Source organism: Numenius arquata, chromosome 2 (assembly GCF_964106895.1).
Source record: "Numenius arquata chromosome 2, bNumArq3.hap1.1, whole genome shotgun sequence".
In the NCBI taxonomy this organism is placed as follows: Eukaryota; Metazoa; Chordata; class Aves; order Charadriiformes; family Scolopacidae; genus Numenius; species Numenius arquata.
In genome coordinates, this window is record NC_133577.1 from 79383938 (window position 1) to 79400583 (window position 16646).

A 16646-nucleotide genomic window follows, 5' to 3' on the forward strand; every position below is an offset into this window, starting at 1 on the left:
ACAGGCCAAGGAGACAAGGGTCCAGATCACAGACACCACTTCAAGGCAAGGTCACCCAGATCTCTACTTGTCAAAGGTTTTTCCCCACCATGCAACTCATCATACAGCTGTAAAGACAGACTTCCCCGCCACACCAGTCCTCCTCTTTATCCCTATATCTTCACATGTCAATAACTACTGCATGGTCCTTTCCACAGACCTCAGCATATTTTTGTATGTTAACCCACAAGCTCTTTGAGGCAGAAAAGCATCTCCCCATCCATTTTCTGTGCTACTTGGGTAAATTGGTAACACACAGTCCTGTAGCTCTCAGGTGATCAGAGAAGCAAAGGGCTGACATGGCTAACAAAGCTGAGCACTTCCACCAGGAGGCTGCCCCCACCCAAGCAGGAGAGGCTAAAGAACATGGCAAAGGAGGAGAGCTCTCAAAGTTTTTATCTGTGTGTCCTGCTTGGCACAGGACAAGCAAAACACTGCTGTTTCAGGGGCTCTCCCTTTCCAGGAAAGAACAGAGAAATTAGTTTTCCAAAGGGCTTGTTCTGTTTAAAAAAAAAAAAAAAAGAAAAAAAGAAAGCATTACTTGCTACATGTGTAAGATACAGAGATAAAGACACTCACCAAAGATTTCATTGATACTATGCCCTCCAGCAAGCTGTCTTCCCATTGCAGGTTTATCAACAACAGAAGCCAACAGGTCCCTGCACTAGCCACATTTTCCTCTACATCTGCTGCTTCTACTGAATTCAAGAGAGCCACAACTGTCTGCTATAGGATTTTCAAAGGAACACAGCAGCCACATACTCACAAACTGTCCACACAAACACAAGACCAAGACCAGTGAGAGCAAGTCCAGCAATTCCCCTTCTGTCAGCTTTAACACAACCCTGATGGAGAGGGAGATTCCTCCTCACTAATCACAAAGAGCTGTTCAGCAGCCAGACCAAGTGGCAGCATCTGACCTGTGAGAGCAGCACTGGCATTTTCAAAGAAGGGAGGTAGCCTGGCATTCAGGGGATGGATCTTCAGAAAGTCATCTTCTGAACTAGATAGAGGCAGTGTAGCTGGAGTAAAAGAAGTCGTATCCGAGTGGGAGCCTCGGAAGTACTGAAGAGTCACAAAACACTAATATGCTTTGCAAGGAAGCGCTCTCTAACAAACCCAGCCTAGTGCCAGCCAGCTGAACACAGGCAGAAGCAAGACTATCCCTAAATTTGATTTTAGAAAGAGCAGACCAGCCAATCCATTTCTGACATTTCTTCCACAGATCTTTTATAAACATTTGCCACTATGTTATCTCTTTTGGAGAACATAGGCAATACTTTGTTTGCATTTTTTAAAGTTTTCATTTTTATCTAAACTTTTTTTGAAAACTGGAAAGGTGACTCCACAATTCCTAGTTAATATTAAAGCAGTTCTCACCAACGGGTGGAGAGAGCCTAAACTAAGATAGGCATACATGAGTTGAGTGTAATCCAATGGAAAATAGTCCATAGCTCTGCAGAATTGTGCCTAGGCTCTGTCAAAGGAGTCTATTAGGCTGTCTGCTTCATATGGGTGATTGTGCTTGGAGAAGACCAGTCCTTAACAACCAAAGAGAGCCTCTGGCATGCATCAAGATAAAGGTTTAACACATCTGTAAGCACGCACATGAGCAGCAGTAATAGGAAATCGCTCACTAGTGGCAAATTTATCATTCTGAATACATACTGAGGGAGAAAAACTATTACTTTCCTGCTGATGATACATACAAGTACAGAAGCTGGCAAGGACAGATCAGGCTGGGTATCTCCTGTTATAAATTCCCTTCAACTGAACTATAGTAAAGACAGTAGAAGACCAAGTATATCCAATTACACGCTTGACTGGGGTACCTTAATTTCTGTTGCTTTAAATAAAATTGAATCAGCCTCCACACGTTTCCCAGGCTTGCTCCCTGGATCCTGTGCCCCCTTAGATTGCTACTGCAGGAAAGAAGGTACTTTTGTGACTAACTCCCATTGTACAAAAGACTTTTTCCTACATCAAAGCCAAGAAATTTAATTTTTTTAGCCCTGTTCATGGGATGGAGCAGATGTACAAGAAAAACTACACAAAGGAATCATTTTCTTCTGGAAAGCCAGCATTACCCGAGCAATTCAACCGTATCATGCAACCCTTCTCTACCTCACACAGATGACTTGCAGAGCATGTTTTGCTATTTGCATTTCTTTACACAGAGATGTATTTGTGGGTGAAAATCCTGAGGAGGATTAAAGGGGACTTAAATCAGTCCAAATGGCAAACACATGCCAAAAAACCTGCCTTCCTTGATAATAGCAAATAGGGAGGAGGAAGTGATGGACAGAAAGAATAGTCTCTGTGAGAGGCCTGTCAACAGGGTTCTTTTTCTGCCTTTGCTAGGATTTGAATGGAAGATAAAACATTTCCCCTCTTTTTGCACAGAAAGCCCCCATTGCGTTTCCCTTTCCTCAGGAATCTTTAGCAAGCACCAAACAAAGGCAGAAACTTTTTGACAAGAGTTCTATCCCTATTTTGGGGAGAGGTAACAGAGCAGCACGTACACCTCTGCAATGAAGAGGATCTTCCAAGCAGATAAGGCAAAGATAAAAATAACGATCTTCCCTTTGGGCACCCAAAATCACCCTGTGTTAACCTGTAGTAAACACAGCTTCAGGCTTCTAGATGCTGAAAAAGTGCTGAACAAGCTCCAAGGGCATCCACCCCTCCCTGAAGACCTACAACGTCAACAGCTGAAGACTGCACAGTGCCACTGTCTCCTCTTGCACAACTAGACATGACCTTGGCACAGTCCAACATGCATCCTGCCATGAAACATAATGTATACTTGATTATCATGCTCAGAAAGGCATGTACCTGTGTCCCAGGGAGGCTTTGGGAGCAGAGAGAAAGTGCTGTTGTCATCATTACAAGTTTCCATACCTGAAGGATCCTCAGTAAGAGATAACAGCACTGGAGGCATGGCTGTATTCATCCCTACGCCAGAAAGCAAGCAACCATTCCTATTTCATAGGTGCCAGAGGAACAAAACAACCTTAGCTCTCCCTTTCAAATATTGTTATTCAGAAGGAGCTTTCATAGTCTGACCAGGAAAAACAGTCATCTGAAAACTAAGAAAGTGTCTTGTAACTTTTTTTTAAGAAAAAAAAAATCTCTGCAGTTAACCACAAAGCTTCGGATTCTGTCAGAAACCCATACTCTGATTCTCCATGATTACACAGTGATAGTTTTCCCCCCCACCAAAATCTACTGGTAAGTGCATAAGCAAGAGCAGGAAGAATTCAGAATGACTACACGGACTACTTCTGGCACCAAAGCTGGATTTTTACAGCATTTGCTCTGCAACATTTACAAGAACTAATTGCTCACTTGAATGTTTACAGAAGCTCCTTACATGCCACTGCAGGCAAACCACAACTTCGTATTTATATAACATCAAAATGCTTGGCACATCCCTGTGCCTTTCGCAGGTCCTGCAATCAGTTCCATTCCTTCTTAAGTACTTCCAAGTGCTTTTTTAAGTATGTTGGATATTTTCCTTCTTCAGTGCTTGGCTAAAGTAGGAATGTTTACTAATTTCAGTCCTGCTTTGTAAACTAAGGCCCTCAAGATTCCAAATCACTTCTCACTCCCAGAGTTCCCTCCTGAACTGAGACTCTTCAAGTTAACCGTGTTGCTACAAAGTCATCATAGGTAACTCTCCCTCTTGGTCATCACTACTTTTTTGCGGTGGGGTGGGGGTAGGGAAGGTGGGCTGCCAAGTCCTTGGAACAGGCTGTGCTGTGTTCCTCATGATTATTTTAAGCAGATTTAGGCTCAGGCTGACACCACTGAAAAAAAGCCTTGGATTCCCCACCCTGGTTCCCACCTGTGCTTTCCTGCTCATGTCTTCCCTTGCAGCCCCTGGGCAGCAGGTGCATGGCACTGGGGAACCAAGACGGCCAAATCCATTTCAGACAGGTCAATTCATCACAGTTTCTGCTCTGGACCACTGTGTGATTGCAGGGACTGGTACTTTTTGCAGCTATCTTCACCTATCTTGAAGTCAGTTACTCACACTGATATCAATATTTAATTTTACAACTCCCCTGCAAAGGATGGTTCTGCTTCCTCTAGCTCTAGAACGCTTAAATGAAAGACACTGTATCCCCATTCTTTACTGCCTGGGATAGTCACCTGTGCAGTATTAAAAATCAATACTATAAAACATTATTTAAAATATGTATTACAAGTATATAAACAATCACCTCATTATGGACTTGGGAAGTGCAAAATTGTTTCCAACTGCAAACATCCCTGCTGAACATCTTACAAGAGCACAGCTTTTGTTGAAAGTTCACTTGAGTTTCAACCACCAAAAAAATAATAATAAAAAAAAAAGAGAGCCTGATACTACCTGATGTCACGCTAAAGTTAATCCTCCACTTCAGCTCCCTGCTATGCAAAGACTGGAGAGGTATGCTTCAGAACTGCCCCTCCAGTGTCCTCCTGACTGAACAAACACACTGGAATCAGTTGTCGTACAAAACTATGCAGCCACACACATACCAGCGCTGATATTTACTGATCTGTCTTTTATCCACAGAGAGACAGGTCTCACTCCATTCTTTTCCCTCTCAGGTTTCATCAGATCAGCCAGTTTTTGCTTTAGCCTGGCTGCAAATTCTGTTTTGGCCAAACGCATCTTTAGACACTCTCTATTCCACTTCAGTTATAGAAACACCCTCTGACCTAGCCCTCATGGGGTAGTCACAATAAGAAACTATTTCCTGCCCCTCCAACCTGTTGAGATATTTTTAGTTGAAATTGAATGCACATACCTGTGGCAGGTGAGGCACCAGTGAGAATGTGGGTGTGGCGAGACCTTTGCTTTTCTAATGCCAAGTGTTTCTACAGCTTGTCATTCCACAACATGGGAGGGGGCCAGCTGTCGAGGAGTCACTCCTCCCAATGAGGCTCTGCAGCCTTTTACAAGGGGCAGCTCTAATTTTCTCCTCTATAACTCCTGCAACTACAGAGGAGGGACAGAGAATCTTTGATCGCAGCAAGGGGCAAGACAGATCCCCTCAGCTGTTGCAGCCTTCCACAAAGGCAAGAACAGAGAGATGCAAGAAACTCCACCAATCTATTAAAGAAAGCATCATACTACTTCTGAAATGAATGACCATGCCCTACCTCCTCCAGCAGTAAAACTGCCCTTCACATCACTTGCATGCCACCCATTACATAGCTGGGAATAACACTAAAAGGTTTTCCAGAGACCCAGGCGCCTCAGAGGGATTTAGTCTTCATTTGCTGAGAGCAGGACAAACCCTGTCCCACTTGTGAAGGGTAAGAGATTTTGTTTAAGTATCAGTAGGACAGAAAACCAGTCATGAGAGCAGAGCTCCCTTGCTCCATGAGGAACAAGCATTTGCATCTCCACCCATATGCCCACTCTTATTTTTCTTTCTCTGATACATTCTACGGCTGTTTCCTCTCACCTGTGGGGATCCCTACTAAAGGGTCCCCTAAAATTAACTTGCTCTTGTTACTGGGCTTCCACACCGGCCTCTCTGCACTAGGACCCACAGAAGACGCAAACTTTCTTTCTGCTTTATAAAAACACCCTTAGCAGTCAACATATCCAAGATCTGTACCCTTACTTATCTGCCATGGATCTTACACTGCTTTAGAGCTATCAAACTTGATGGTCAATATGTGGGAGATTTGAGTAAATTGCTACAAAAAACAAAGGACAATATAAGAACACTTGCACTCTTCTCACACCAGACAGTTCCTCATGAAGACAACAGAGCTGTTTTAAATAAGAAAACACATGTTCCCCTTAGAAAAAAATACAGCATGATTAAAACTATTTTTTGCAAAATGTGCTGCCCCAAACAAAAGTATAAAAGTACTTTTTTCTGACTAGCAACCGTGTATATTAGATTTATGTTGACACTATGAAGTAAGCATTGTGCTCATCTTGACTACAGCAATAGTTTCTGCTTTACCTTTAGATCTAAAAAATAATCTTTTGAACACTGTTTTTCATGTAGGCGAAAATCTAGTTTATGAATGGTTCCAACGGACATTAAATTTTCACGTTCAGTGGTCACGGAGCTTCTCACCCTCCTCTGTCCACCAGCAGAAACGTCCAAGGTAAAAATTTTTATTGCCAATGGGAATTAGCACTAACCTTCTGGTTTTATATGAAGGTAAGTACATTAATCCCATTCTTGCAAGACTCTACTTATACAGCACTGAACTCTGTCTAAAACAGAGAAATAAACTGGGAAACACAGAAAGAGCCTCTGTGATACCCTTTTTTCACCACCCAACTTGTAAGCCGCTTTCCTATGTTAAATACCACCCTCTTGCGTTGGTTTGTAAGTACTACAAGAACCAGCCACAAAAACAAACATCAAAACCCAGACCTCCCTTTGAGCTTGCCAATCATTACAGGTTCTGGATCGAATTTCAGGCAGGGAATATAGCCTAATCCTGCCGAAACAGGTTCTCTTTGTGCTGGGCCACTATTCAGCTGACACATTCACGTCGCATCTGAACCATTAAGATTGACCTATGAAGAAAACCTGCTGGCAGAGCCGATACTCAAAATGAGCAGAACAGGTCAGTGGCAAGACAAAGAAAACCAGATAGCTTTAAAATTAAGCAAAATGTATTTGGAGTTCTCCATGTGACATAGACATGGTCAGTAAGGCAAGGGCATCACAGCTGTGCTGTGGAAACTCAGTTGCTTCTTTTTTTTTTCCTCTCTCTTCTGAGGCACTTATCTGACCCCAGAGGCTTGTTTGCAGCAGGAAAGCTGCACTCACACTGCACCTCTTTGTGATTGAGCAGGGCCAGACCACAGCTGCTTTCAGGTCCAGAGGTGATAGTCTGGTGTCTCTGAAAGGAAAACTAGTCTCATGGTACCACAGTGGGTCAAGCTCAGTCTGTAACTGGTGAAGGATAACAGAGGAAGTTGTTTTCCAGGTGAACTGCCCAATTTCATAAGTAGTTCTGGAAAAAAAACAGTCCGCTGGAGATGGCTTGGTAGACCATTTCTGTGAAGCTCATGTAGCCATAAAGAGAAAAATAAAAAAGCCTGTTCAAATACTGAGCTAGAAGGCTTTCCTTTTCTTCTTTTTACCACCTGCCACCTTATTTCTGACACCAATAGCTTCTTCTGTGTCATCATCGTCATCATTCCGAGAACGCTTCTTCTCTCCCTGCTCCCGTAGCTCCTGCAATGCAATCATGAGATTGACCAAGAGTTCTCGCACCTGTGGAAATTCAGATTACAACAGCAAGTATAGAGGGACAAAAAGCCAGCACCCACCATCCGAGCAAATCTCTGGGCCTCAGCCACACGCTCTGTCAGCATCATAACTTCTTCCTCTTGCATGGGGAACGCTGGCAGCTTCTTGCCAATCAGGTGTTCAATGCGCTGGAACAGCTCTACATCATACCTGAGAAAAGCCAAGACACCAGCTTGAATCAGGCCTCCTGACGGTGCTTCAGCTGTCACCACCCATAGACAATCAGCCCTTATCTCCAGCCCACAGATATGGTTAGCTTGCACTAATGGTCTCACAAGCAACTCTTAATTGCATCCGAATGATGCCATCGGTCAGGATGGCTTCACTGATTTATTCAGCTCATCTCTGTTCAGAAGTATTTGGCAAAGACTTTTTTTTTTTAAACAAATACTTCAGTATTTATCAAAAACCCACACTTACTTAACCTGCATTATATATTACAAAAATGTATGTATATTATACAATCAAATTATAAGCAGTTCTACTCATTACATGACTGTTTCTAGAATTTGTCCTAAACCTTTCTTCCTCCCCACTCTGGACTTTGAATTCTCTCCCCTTTAACTAAACAAATCTAAGTGGGGCCTCAAAATGAAAAGTAGTATTTTCTTCTCTTCTAAGGATAAGGTCAGATGTTTTCTGCTCTGAAACACAGCTGGGAAGAATAAGTCTGCCACATTTTAACACTTACTGTGTGACAAAGGTGATAGATTTGCCAGATCTCCCAGCTCGAGCTGTTCTCCCAACACGATGGATATAATCCTGAAAACAATTTTCTTGGTAAGCAATAAGATACGTGCACCAAACACAGAACAGAAGCTATGGGAAATCAGCCCATCATAATTTTTCTTTAGGAAAGAACAGGAAAATTGAGAGAAAATACAGCTAGGATTAAATACTCAGGACTGTGTGTGGCATTAGGACACGAGAAGATACTAGCTTGTGGAAGCATATATTTAACATTTGAATTCTTCTCTTTCTAAAGTAGAAGAACACCTGCAATTATTGAGGACTGCAGGACAAAAGCTGTGATACTTGACTTTGCTAACGAACTACTACTTCCTTGGAAAGCTAGTATTTAAAGCGAGCCAGTGTCTGCATTTTCAGTCTTGGAATCTAGTGCTCTGCATAGCCTGTCTTCCAGACAAACTCTCTGGCAAGTAGATTTAATTTTGGCAAGCACAGTGAAAGGGAGGATGAATGAGAACAATTTGGAAGCGTCTGATCTATGGAATGTCTTCTGTTTATATGGTTCCAGGCGGTTTTCCAGGTTTTATACTGCATCATGGATATTAAAATACCCCCTTCTCCATGCAGTATCTGTGGAAAAAGGAAGCATCATAAGAAAGGATGCTTTCATGACATGGTTAGAAAAGAGGGAGGGGCACAAAAGCTGCAACAATATGATTCAAGCTGCTGCCCCCACCATTTATTTTTTTTTAAACTTTTGTCCTTTTACAGTGTCAAAAGCAGTGTCATCAAGAGAACCACCATACTTTCTTCTGTTTGCAATGTGCAGTATCTTTGATCATTATAAGGAACACCAGCAATTCCTGAAATGCATGTTAATGGCATGCTTTCCGAAACTAGGCTGGGAAACAAAGTCACCCCCTAAGATAACACTATACTTTATAGAAAGGAGAGAATTAGTAACTCACTTTTTTCAGCATGCTGTACCTTTGTGATAAGAAGGTGAAACACATTAAAGACATCTTTCTTGATCAAATCCTCATTGAACATAATGGGACAATTTTTACTTTTTTTTTTTTTTTTAAACATAGTTTAAAATGTGGTCAGACCTGGATTACAGGAACAGAGATGACTACCTAGAACTAGCAGTATATTAAAACTATTTTCAAAGTCTAGAAGATCTTTAATGTAATATAAAACACATACTCTCAGCAGAAACACAAAGACACAGAATGTCCCTCACTTCCCCTCTTCACTTATGGGATCAGTTCTACAATCCAGATGAGGCTGCCCAACCAACCAGAGATAGCAACTCGACTGCAGAGGCTGAACCGCATCTTTTAATCTACAGAAGCGTGAACTAGACTTCCAGTCAGCAGAACAGAGAAAAGGTGTCTTTGTTCCTTTGTCTAGCTTCACTACGCCTCTGGGTGACCAGAAGCCCTCCGCTGGCACACAGACTAGCTTACCTTAGAGTGTGTAGGAATATCAAAGTTTATCACCACATCTACATGTGGGATGTCCAGACCTCTGCTTGCAACATCAGTAGCCAGCAGAATAGAACGCGCCTTTGCCTTGAACTTGTTTAGAGAGCCCAAACGTTTATTCTGGAAGAGATGAGAACAAAAAAGGAATGAGAATAATGCTCATTCTAGTTAATATGCTCTGGCTGAGACACTGGTACAGAAGAACTAGGGGAGAAACAACGCAAATATCTCACTTCTCTAATTTCTTTTTGGAAGAAAATTAGTTAAAACATTAGCTAAATAAAATCATTACATTTCTAGGGATCACTCCAGTCCACTAGCTGTGAAATACTTCTTCTGCAAGGTAGTTGTGACTCAATGTGCTGCAGCCCATTCCCAAGCAATAGGTTTCCTGTCTACTCCGTTCTGTGGGGTATGCCCATACCTGACTCATCTGCCCATGGAGAGGAATGGCAGTGAAGCCCAGGTTGCGGAGCAGTAGAGCAGTCCTCTGAGTATTGTTACACGTACTACAGAATATCATGAAAGAGTTCCCAGCTAGTTCATTCAAGATATAAACCAGGTAGCTGTCCTGTAAAGACACAGACAGAGAAAAAAAACAAAGATATAATCACATATGCCACATTAAAGAGTAAGTATAAGCCAGAGAAGATGACAATATATTGGGCAGCAAGACAAGACACAATGAGGGGAGAAACGGAAGTGACATTACCTTGAATTTGGAGGGGATGAAAATGTAGTATTGCTGCAGTTTTTCAACTGTCTGATATTTGGAAGAAACAGCACATTTAACAGGATTCTTCAGAGCAGCACGCTGGAGTTTTTGAACCTGGGAACATCAATTAAGTTAGTACTAGATGGACAGAGATCTTGTCAGAAACCCGTATCATACAATCAGCAGCATGGCCTGATGGAAGGAGAACTAAAGCAGAGTACTCTACTCTTACCTTCTTGGTCATGGTAGCAGAAAAGAGAAATGTCTTCCGGTCTCGAGGAATGACTTTTAATATCTTATCCACCTGTAAAAATAGAAAGGAAATAGAAATGCTGAATACAACAGCGATCAAGACATAAGCCTCCTCCAATTATAATGATCATCCAAATGAAGAGTAATGCACGTGTGCAACTTTCACAGTAGGAACAAATTTCACCTCTTCTAAAGGGAAGGTGTAGGCTGATAGCTCATTGGCAATTAGGCAGTGTGAATTCCAGAAGTCAAACAGCAGTGCAAATATCAGGAAATATTCCTGCCAAGAACACGCATGTGATCATGTTCTACAGTAACTGTGTCAATGTCAGGTGCTCCAGAGAAACCAGTAGATTTCAAAGACAAAATGCCTCCTACTGTCTTGCTACTGCTCTGCAGAACTCTGCTAAATTCTACTGCCACCATAGACTTTTGTGCAATTATTAGATCTTAGTTACAATTTGCTATTAATTTCTACAGAAAGCTCAGTGTTTACTATGTGACTGTATGAAGTAATTTTAAAGGGACTCATCTGGTGTTCCAAACTCTTCTTTTAGCAGATTCCTACCTCTGTCTCAAAATCCATGTTAAGGATCCGGTCAGCCTCATCCATCACTAGGAACTTCAGAGCTCGTAAGTTGAAACCCTTTGTGTTCTCCAGATGGTCAACTAGACGGCCAGGGGTAGCTACCAACAAAATCACGAGAGCAAATTTAGAATGAAAGCAAAGAAAGATCTAAAGAGGCAAGAGAGTAATCCATTACAGAAATGGGATTCTTTGCCCAAGAGAAGTAAAGGCAGATTGCTTTGTGGGAAGGACTCTTTCATAGGATATCTTCAGAGTGTTTTGAAATAAGACTAATGGAGTCAGACTCTCTGAACAACACCTTCCTTCCCCCTCTCCCCCTAAAAAAACCCCACAAAACAGACTGTAAAAGAGCTGTACTGAGAAGGATGACAACAGCATTTTGAATACTTGAGGAGAATGCAAAACCAAGCCAAAGGTGGTCTAGCAGGAATCACAGAATGATATATGGTTGGAAGGGACCTCTGAAGATCATATAGTCCAGCCCCCCTGCCAAAGCAGGTCCACCTAGAGCAGGTTGCACAGGAACATGTCCAGGCAGGTTTTGAATGCCTCCAGAGACAGAGCCTCCACCACTTCTCTGGGCAGCCTGTTCCAGGGCTCTGCCACCCTCAGTGAAGAAGTTCCTCCTCATGTTTATATGGAACTTCTTATGTTCAAGTTTGTGCCCGTTACCTCTTGTCCTTTCACTGGGCACCACTGAAAAAAGACTTGCCCCATCCTCTTGACACCCACCCTTTAAGTATTTATACGCGTGATGATTTGGAGTGAGCTTGTAGCAGCAAGGCTACTGGCATATACTTTAGAAGCATTATCAATGATCCAGTACTCAGATCTCACGACAAATACAAAGGAAGGATGTACTCTCACCTCTCCTTCAAATGCACAAAACCTTTTAGCACTCTTTCTATGGACTACTGTAGTTTGATAATATTCATACCCCGCACCCCCAGCACATTAACTTACCAATTATAACATGTGGTTTCTTGGCTAAGGCCAGAGACTGAGACATGGTGTCAATTCCACCCACAATAACCGCTGCAGGACAAACAGAATATAATGAATCTCTCAGTGTAGCACCAGCCAGCCCCAGCACCCTAGTGTTTCATCCTACTCCCTGCCACCCACAACTCTGTACAAATAAAAGGCTACTTATCTTTACAAGAATTCACTTTACTTTAGCACACCTGACCTTCCCAGGCCTCTTAAGCCATACAATGAAGTCCTTACTGGCCCCGGGTATTTTATTTTCACAGTTGAAGAGCTACAAGCAGAATCTATTCCTTGCAGCTTAACTCAGCTGCAAAAATACAGGAATTCTAATAATACCCACAAAGCTTTTATGTTTGTAGAGAATATCTAAAGAACCAGTACAGAGAGTCTGAAAGAAAGGTTAAACTACATCACACTATATAGAGTGGAGCTCTGTTCAATTTCACTGCACACAAACTTACTATTGAGAAGATTCTCTTCTACTTCCATCTCTAACTGTTTGGATATGAAATGCAGAAGAGCTGCAGACTACTCCATGAGGGAAGACCATATAGCCTTTCTTTCCCAAACCCGACACCAGATCTCTGTCTTCAGCATCACAAGCTTTTCTCATCTTTTGTTCAACCCTCCATACAAATATTCTCTACTTTTTCCTTTGCAATCTACAGCCAACAAACTTCAGTCTTCAGGAAAACTGCTTCAATATCACAAAGGTACTTACTAGTGTGGACACCGATGGAGGATCCAAGAGCTTCAAACTGCTCTGAGATTTGGAAGGCCAGCTCCCTTGTCGGTGTGAGGACAAGAGCAAATAATCGCTGAGGTGTTTCCAGCAGCGCTTGAAGAATTGGCAAAGCAAAGGCTCCTGTTTTTCCAGAGCCAGTTTCTGCCAGTCCGATGATATCTCTCCCTACAAGGAGTGCAAAAACTGTTACAAATCTAGACCAGAGAAAGAAGCCTTTAAAGCACTGTGCAATAAAGCACAAGAATTCCCTAAGGATTTAAAAAACAAAAAAAGACACAGGAAGGGTAAAGAGGAAAAAAAGGTCAAACCAAAGAATTTGAGAACATCTCTGAATCACTTTGAGAGTGTGACTTCAGTTGTACAATGATTACAGTCTCGATCCTTTCTATTCTGTAGTTAAACTCCTGCCAATATACAGTTTTCATACAAACTTTAGGTTCAAAAAATGCTTGACTTTTATTTCTCAAATCTGTCTGTCAACTTATAGCCTATTGCTTCTATCTGGGTAAGTATTCTAGACCAACTGTTGTCTTTTTACCGGTTTACAAGGAAATAAGACTCCAGTGGTTGAGACTTAGGTCATACCAACCACAAAACAGTGCTACCAAACTCGCATTTCACACGGATTAGGATAGCCAGTTCTTTGCCCAAAACCAGTGCAGGCAACACACAACATCCTGCTTGCCAAATTGGAGGGATACGGATTTGATGGGTGGACTGTTCCGTGGATAAGGTATTGGCTGGAAGGTCGCACCCAGAGGGTGGTACTTAATGGCTTGAAGTCCAGATGGAGAGCAGTGACAAGTGATGTCCCTCAAGGGTCCATGCTGGGACCGGTACTGTTTAACATTTTTATCAATGACATAGAGGGATTGAGAGTGCCATCAGCAAGTTTGCAGATGACACCAAGCTGTGTGGTGTTGTCGATACACCAGAGGGACGGGATGTCATTCAGAGGGACCTGGACAGGCTGGAGAGGTGGGCCCAGATGAACCTCATGAGGTTCAACAAAAGCAAGTGCAGGGTTCTGCACCTGGGAAGAAACAATCCTCAGTATAAATACAGACTAGGGGATGAGGTATTAGAAAGCAGCCCTGAGGAAAGGGACTTGGGGGTGCTGATGGACGAGAAGCTGGACATGAGCAGGCAGTGTGCACTTGCAGCCCAGAAGGCCAATCACATCCTGGGCTGCATCAAAAGAAGTGTTGCCAGCAGATCCAGAGAGGTGATTCTGCCACTTTACTCTGCTCTAGTGAAACCTCACCTGGAGTACTGTGTGCAGGTCTGGAGCCCTCAATCTAGAAAGGACATGGACCTGATGGAGCAGGTCCAGAGGAGGGCCACTAAAATGATCAGGGGGTTGGAGCACCTCTGCTATGAAGACAGGCTGAGGGAGCTGGGGTTGTTCAGCCTGGAGAAGAGGAAGCTCTGGGGAGACCTAATAGCGGCCTTCCAGTACCTGAGGGGGGCCTACAGGAAGGCTGGGGAGAGTCTGTTTACAAAGGCCTGCAGTGACAGGACGAGGGGCAATGGCTTTAAATTGGAGAAGGGGAGATTTAGATTGGATATTAGAAAAAAGTTCTTTACTACGAGGGTGGTGGAACACTGCAACAGGTTGCCCAGGGAGGTGGTTGACGCCCCTTCCCTTGAGATATTCAAGGTGAAGCTCGACGAGGCCCTGGGCAACCTCGTCTAGTTGGGGGTGCCCCTGCTGACTGCGGGAAGGTCGGACTAGATGACCTTTGGTCCAGGCCGGAAGGGACCTCCAAACTATGAATCTATGAACAGGATAGAATTCATCAACAGAATCCATTCTGACCTCCTAAACTGCCACAGCTGAGAAGAACACACTGCTAACAGGCTTTAAACTGGAGACAACTTCTCAGGAATGCAATTTTACTTTTGTTTCATTTTTTTTTATTTTTCCAAGAAAGTCTTATATGTAGAGTAAAAGAGTCTGACAACAGTTAAGTACTAGGACAGAGTAGACACTGAAAGTTTATTCCCATTCTGTCACTACACTCTATTCCTGCTTCATGGTGTTTTAAAAAAACAAAACAAAACAAAACACCCAAATATTCTGGAGGCAGAAATGTTTGCTGATTCAGTAATTTATTTTCCCATAATTCCAGGAAGTTTACAGAAAGTCCTTGTGGTTTACTCACTCCAGAAATCTAATTTCAAAGAACTGCCTGCTCACAGCAATGCAGATTATACAAGCTTTGTAATCAGTCAAGGCATCTCCAATTTCAGACACACACTATAGGTATCTACCAGAAGAGTCACAGTCCTAAATCTATCAGAAGTTGCCTGTGTATTTCAGAAAATGGTCGATGTGGACTAGCAGCTCAAACGATTGACAATAATCCTATTTACCAGGGAGCGTCAGAACTACCCAACAGTAGTGAACACTCAAGAACCCCTATTTGTACCCATTTGAAAGTTTACAACTGCAAGCAATGATACAGAAAAAATTTGTATTCCAAGCTCCATCTGGGAAGTACACAAGAATGAACAGACTGCTTCTAGACAGAGATCTTCAGTGATGAAATGAGAACACTCTCACCCCTGCCACTTCTCACTCAGCAAAATTCATTCCCATAGAGCTGCTGGGGCATCCCCAGGTTTGAGATCTGAGAAGCACAATGCTCACCTTGGAGAGCCACTGGAATAGCCTCAACTTGGATCTTTGTTGGTACCTTCCATCCTAACTGGTCACAAGCTTCACACAGGACATCTGTCACTCCCTGAACATTAGGGAAAAGAGAAAAGGGAAACAGACATCACCAAGAAGACCTAAATTAAATCACAGAGTTAAGTTAAATACACGATACAACAGAGCTAAGCTCATCTCTAGCAATGACAAACCCCATCAGACCCTCAATGCAACTACACGAAAGGCCAGGCTGCTCACAGTGATCCCCATCTCCATCCCCACCTCACAGATGTGTTCAAAAGTGTTGGAGGCGACTACCATCAGGAAGAAACTAGTCATTTTTTCCCTCGTTTACACAAGGAACCTTACACACACACAGCCGCCTCTCTTCCTCTCTGGGGTGTCCCACGAGCACGGAAATAGGAAAACGCCTAGGCAAGGTAACACAACTGGGAATACAGGCAGCCGGCCGAGAAGCACAGACCGGAGCAGCAACGCCATCCTCACCGGAGCAGAGGCCCGAACTCCCAAGACCTCCAGCCCAGGCACAGCACCGCGCACGCCGATCGACGCGGCGGCAGGGCCGGCCCACGTGTCTGCCCCGTTCCCGCACACCGGAGGCTCCACCGGGCCTGGGGCCGCCTGCAGCCTGCGGAGAGCCGCAGCCCGGGGCCATGCCACGACGAGCAAGCACGACGGGGCGGCGTGGGGCAGGGCCTAGCACACGGGGCTGTGCGAAGAGCTCCCCTCCGGCCCGACATGCGGGGCGGGAGCACGAAGGTGCCCCGCGGAACGGGAAAAGGAGCAGCAGGGGCAGAAGCGGCTCCAGCCCGGCCTCACCAGGTCCTTGAAGCTCCGTGGCTCTTCCACCGCCGCCTCCGACTCCGCTACCGACTCCGGCTCCGGCTCCGCCGCCTGGCCTTCCGCGGCTCCTGCCGCCATTTTGGCCAGTCACCGTCTGAGACAGCGCAGAGCACTATGGGAGTTGTAGTCCCACCCACGCCTCCGAGGGAGGTTATGGGATTTGTAGTTCGGAGGAACGAGCCAATCGAGAAGTGGGCGGGGCGGGGCTGTGCTCGGCTCGGCTCGGCTCGGTTCGGCTCGGCTCGGCTCGGCTCGGCTCGGCTGTGCTGGGCTTGGCTGGGCTGTGCTCAGCTCGGCTCGGCTCGGTCGCGGGGCCATGCGCGGCGGCCCTTG

The 16646-nt window shown here is 44.1% G+C and overlaps 1 protein-coding gene across 1 annotated transcript; it reads right to left on the minus strand.

Annotated features, from left to right (window-relative positions):
- Nucleotides 1-6661: 6661 nt before the first annotated feature.
- On the minus strand, nucleotides 6662-16495 carry DDX47 (DEAD-box helicase 47). Its single transcript, XM_074167038.1, has 13 exons — nucleotides 16471-16495; nucleotides 16290-16438; nucleotides 15447-15540; nucleotides 12770-12958; nucleotides 12022-12093; nucleotides 11038-11156; nucleotides 10450-10521; nucleotides 10215-10331; nucleotides 9927-10073; nucleotides 9485-9622; nucleotides 8017-8087; nucleotides 7346-7475; nucleotides 6662-7250 (listed from the first exon to the last, which is right to left on the minus strand). The coding sequence occupies exons 2-13, from the start codon at nucleotides 16389-16391 to the stop codon at nucleotides 7128-7130; spliced, it is 1374 nt and encodes a 457-aa protein (XP_074023139.1). The 5' UTR covers nucleotides 16392-16438; nucleotides 16471-16495; the 3' UTR covers nucleotides 6662-7127.
- Between the last annotated feature and the right edge of the window lie 151 nt (nucleotides 16496-16646).

Bases quoted from the DNA above. Each gene is read 5' to 3' on its own strand.
- DDX47 (XM_074167038.1), bottom strand. From the start codon at position 16,391: ATGGCGGCAGGAGCCGCGGAAGGCCAGGCGGCGGAGCCGGAGCCGGAG. The intron at 15,541-16,289 runs GTGAGGCCGGGC...CCTAATGTTCAG, and splicing joins CACGGAGCTTCAAGGACCTG to GGAGTGACAGATGTCCTGTG. The intron at 12,094-12,769 runs GTAAGTACCTTT...TTTGTCCTGCAG, and splicing joins CTCCATCGGTGTCCACACTA to CGGTTATTGTGGGTGGAATT.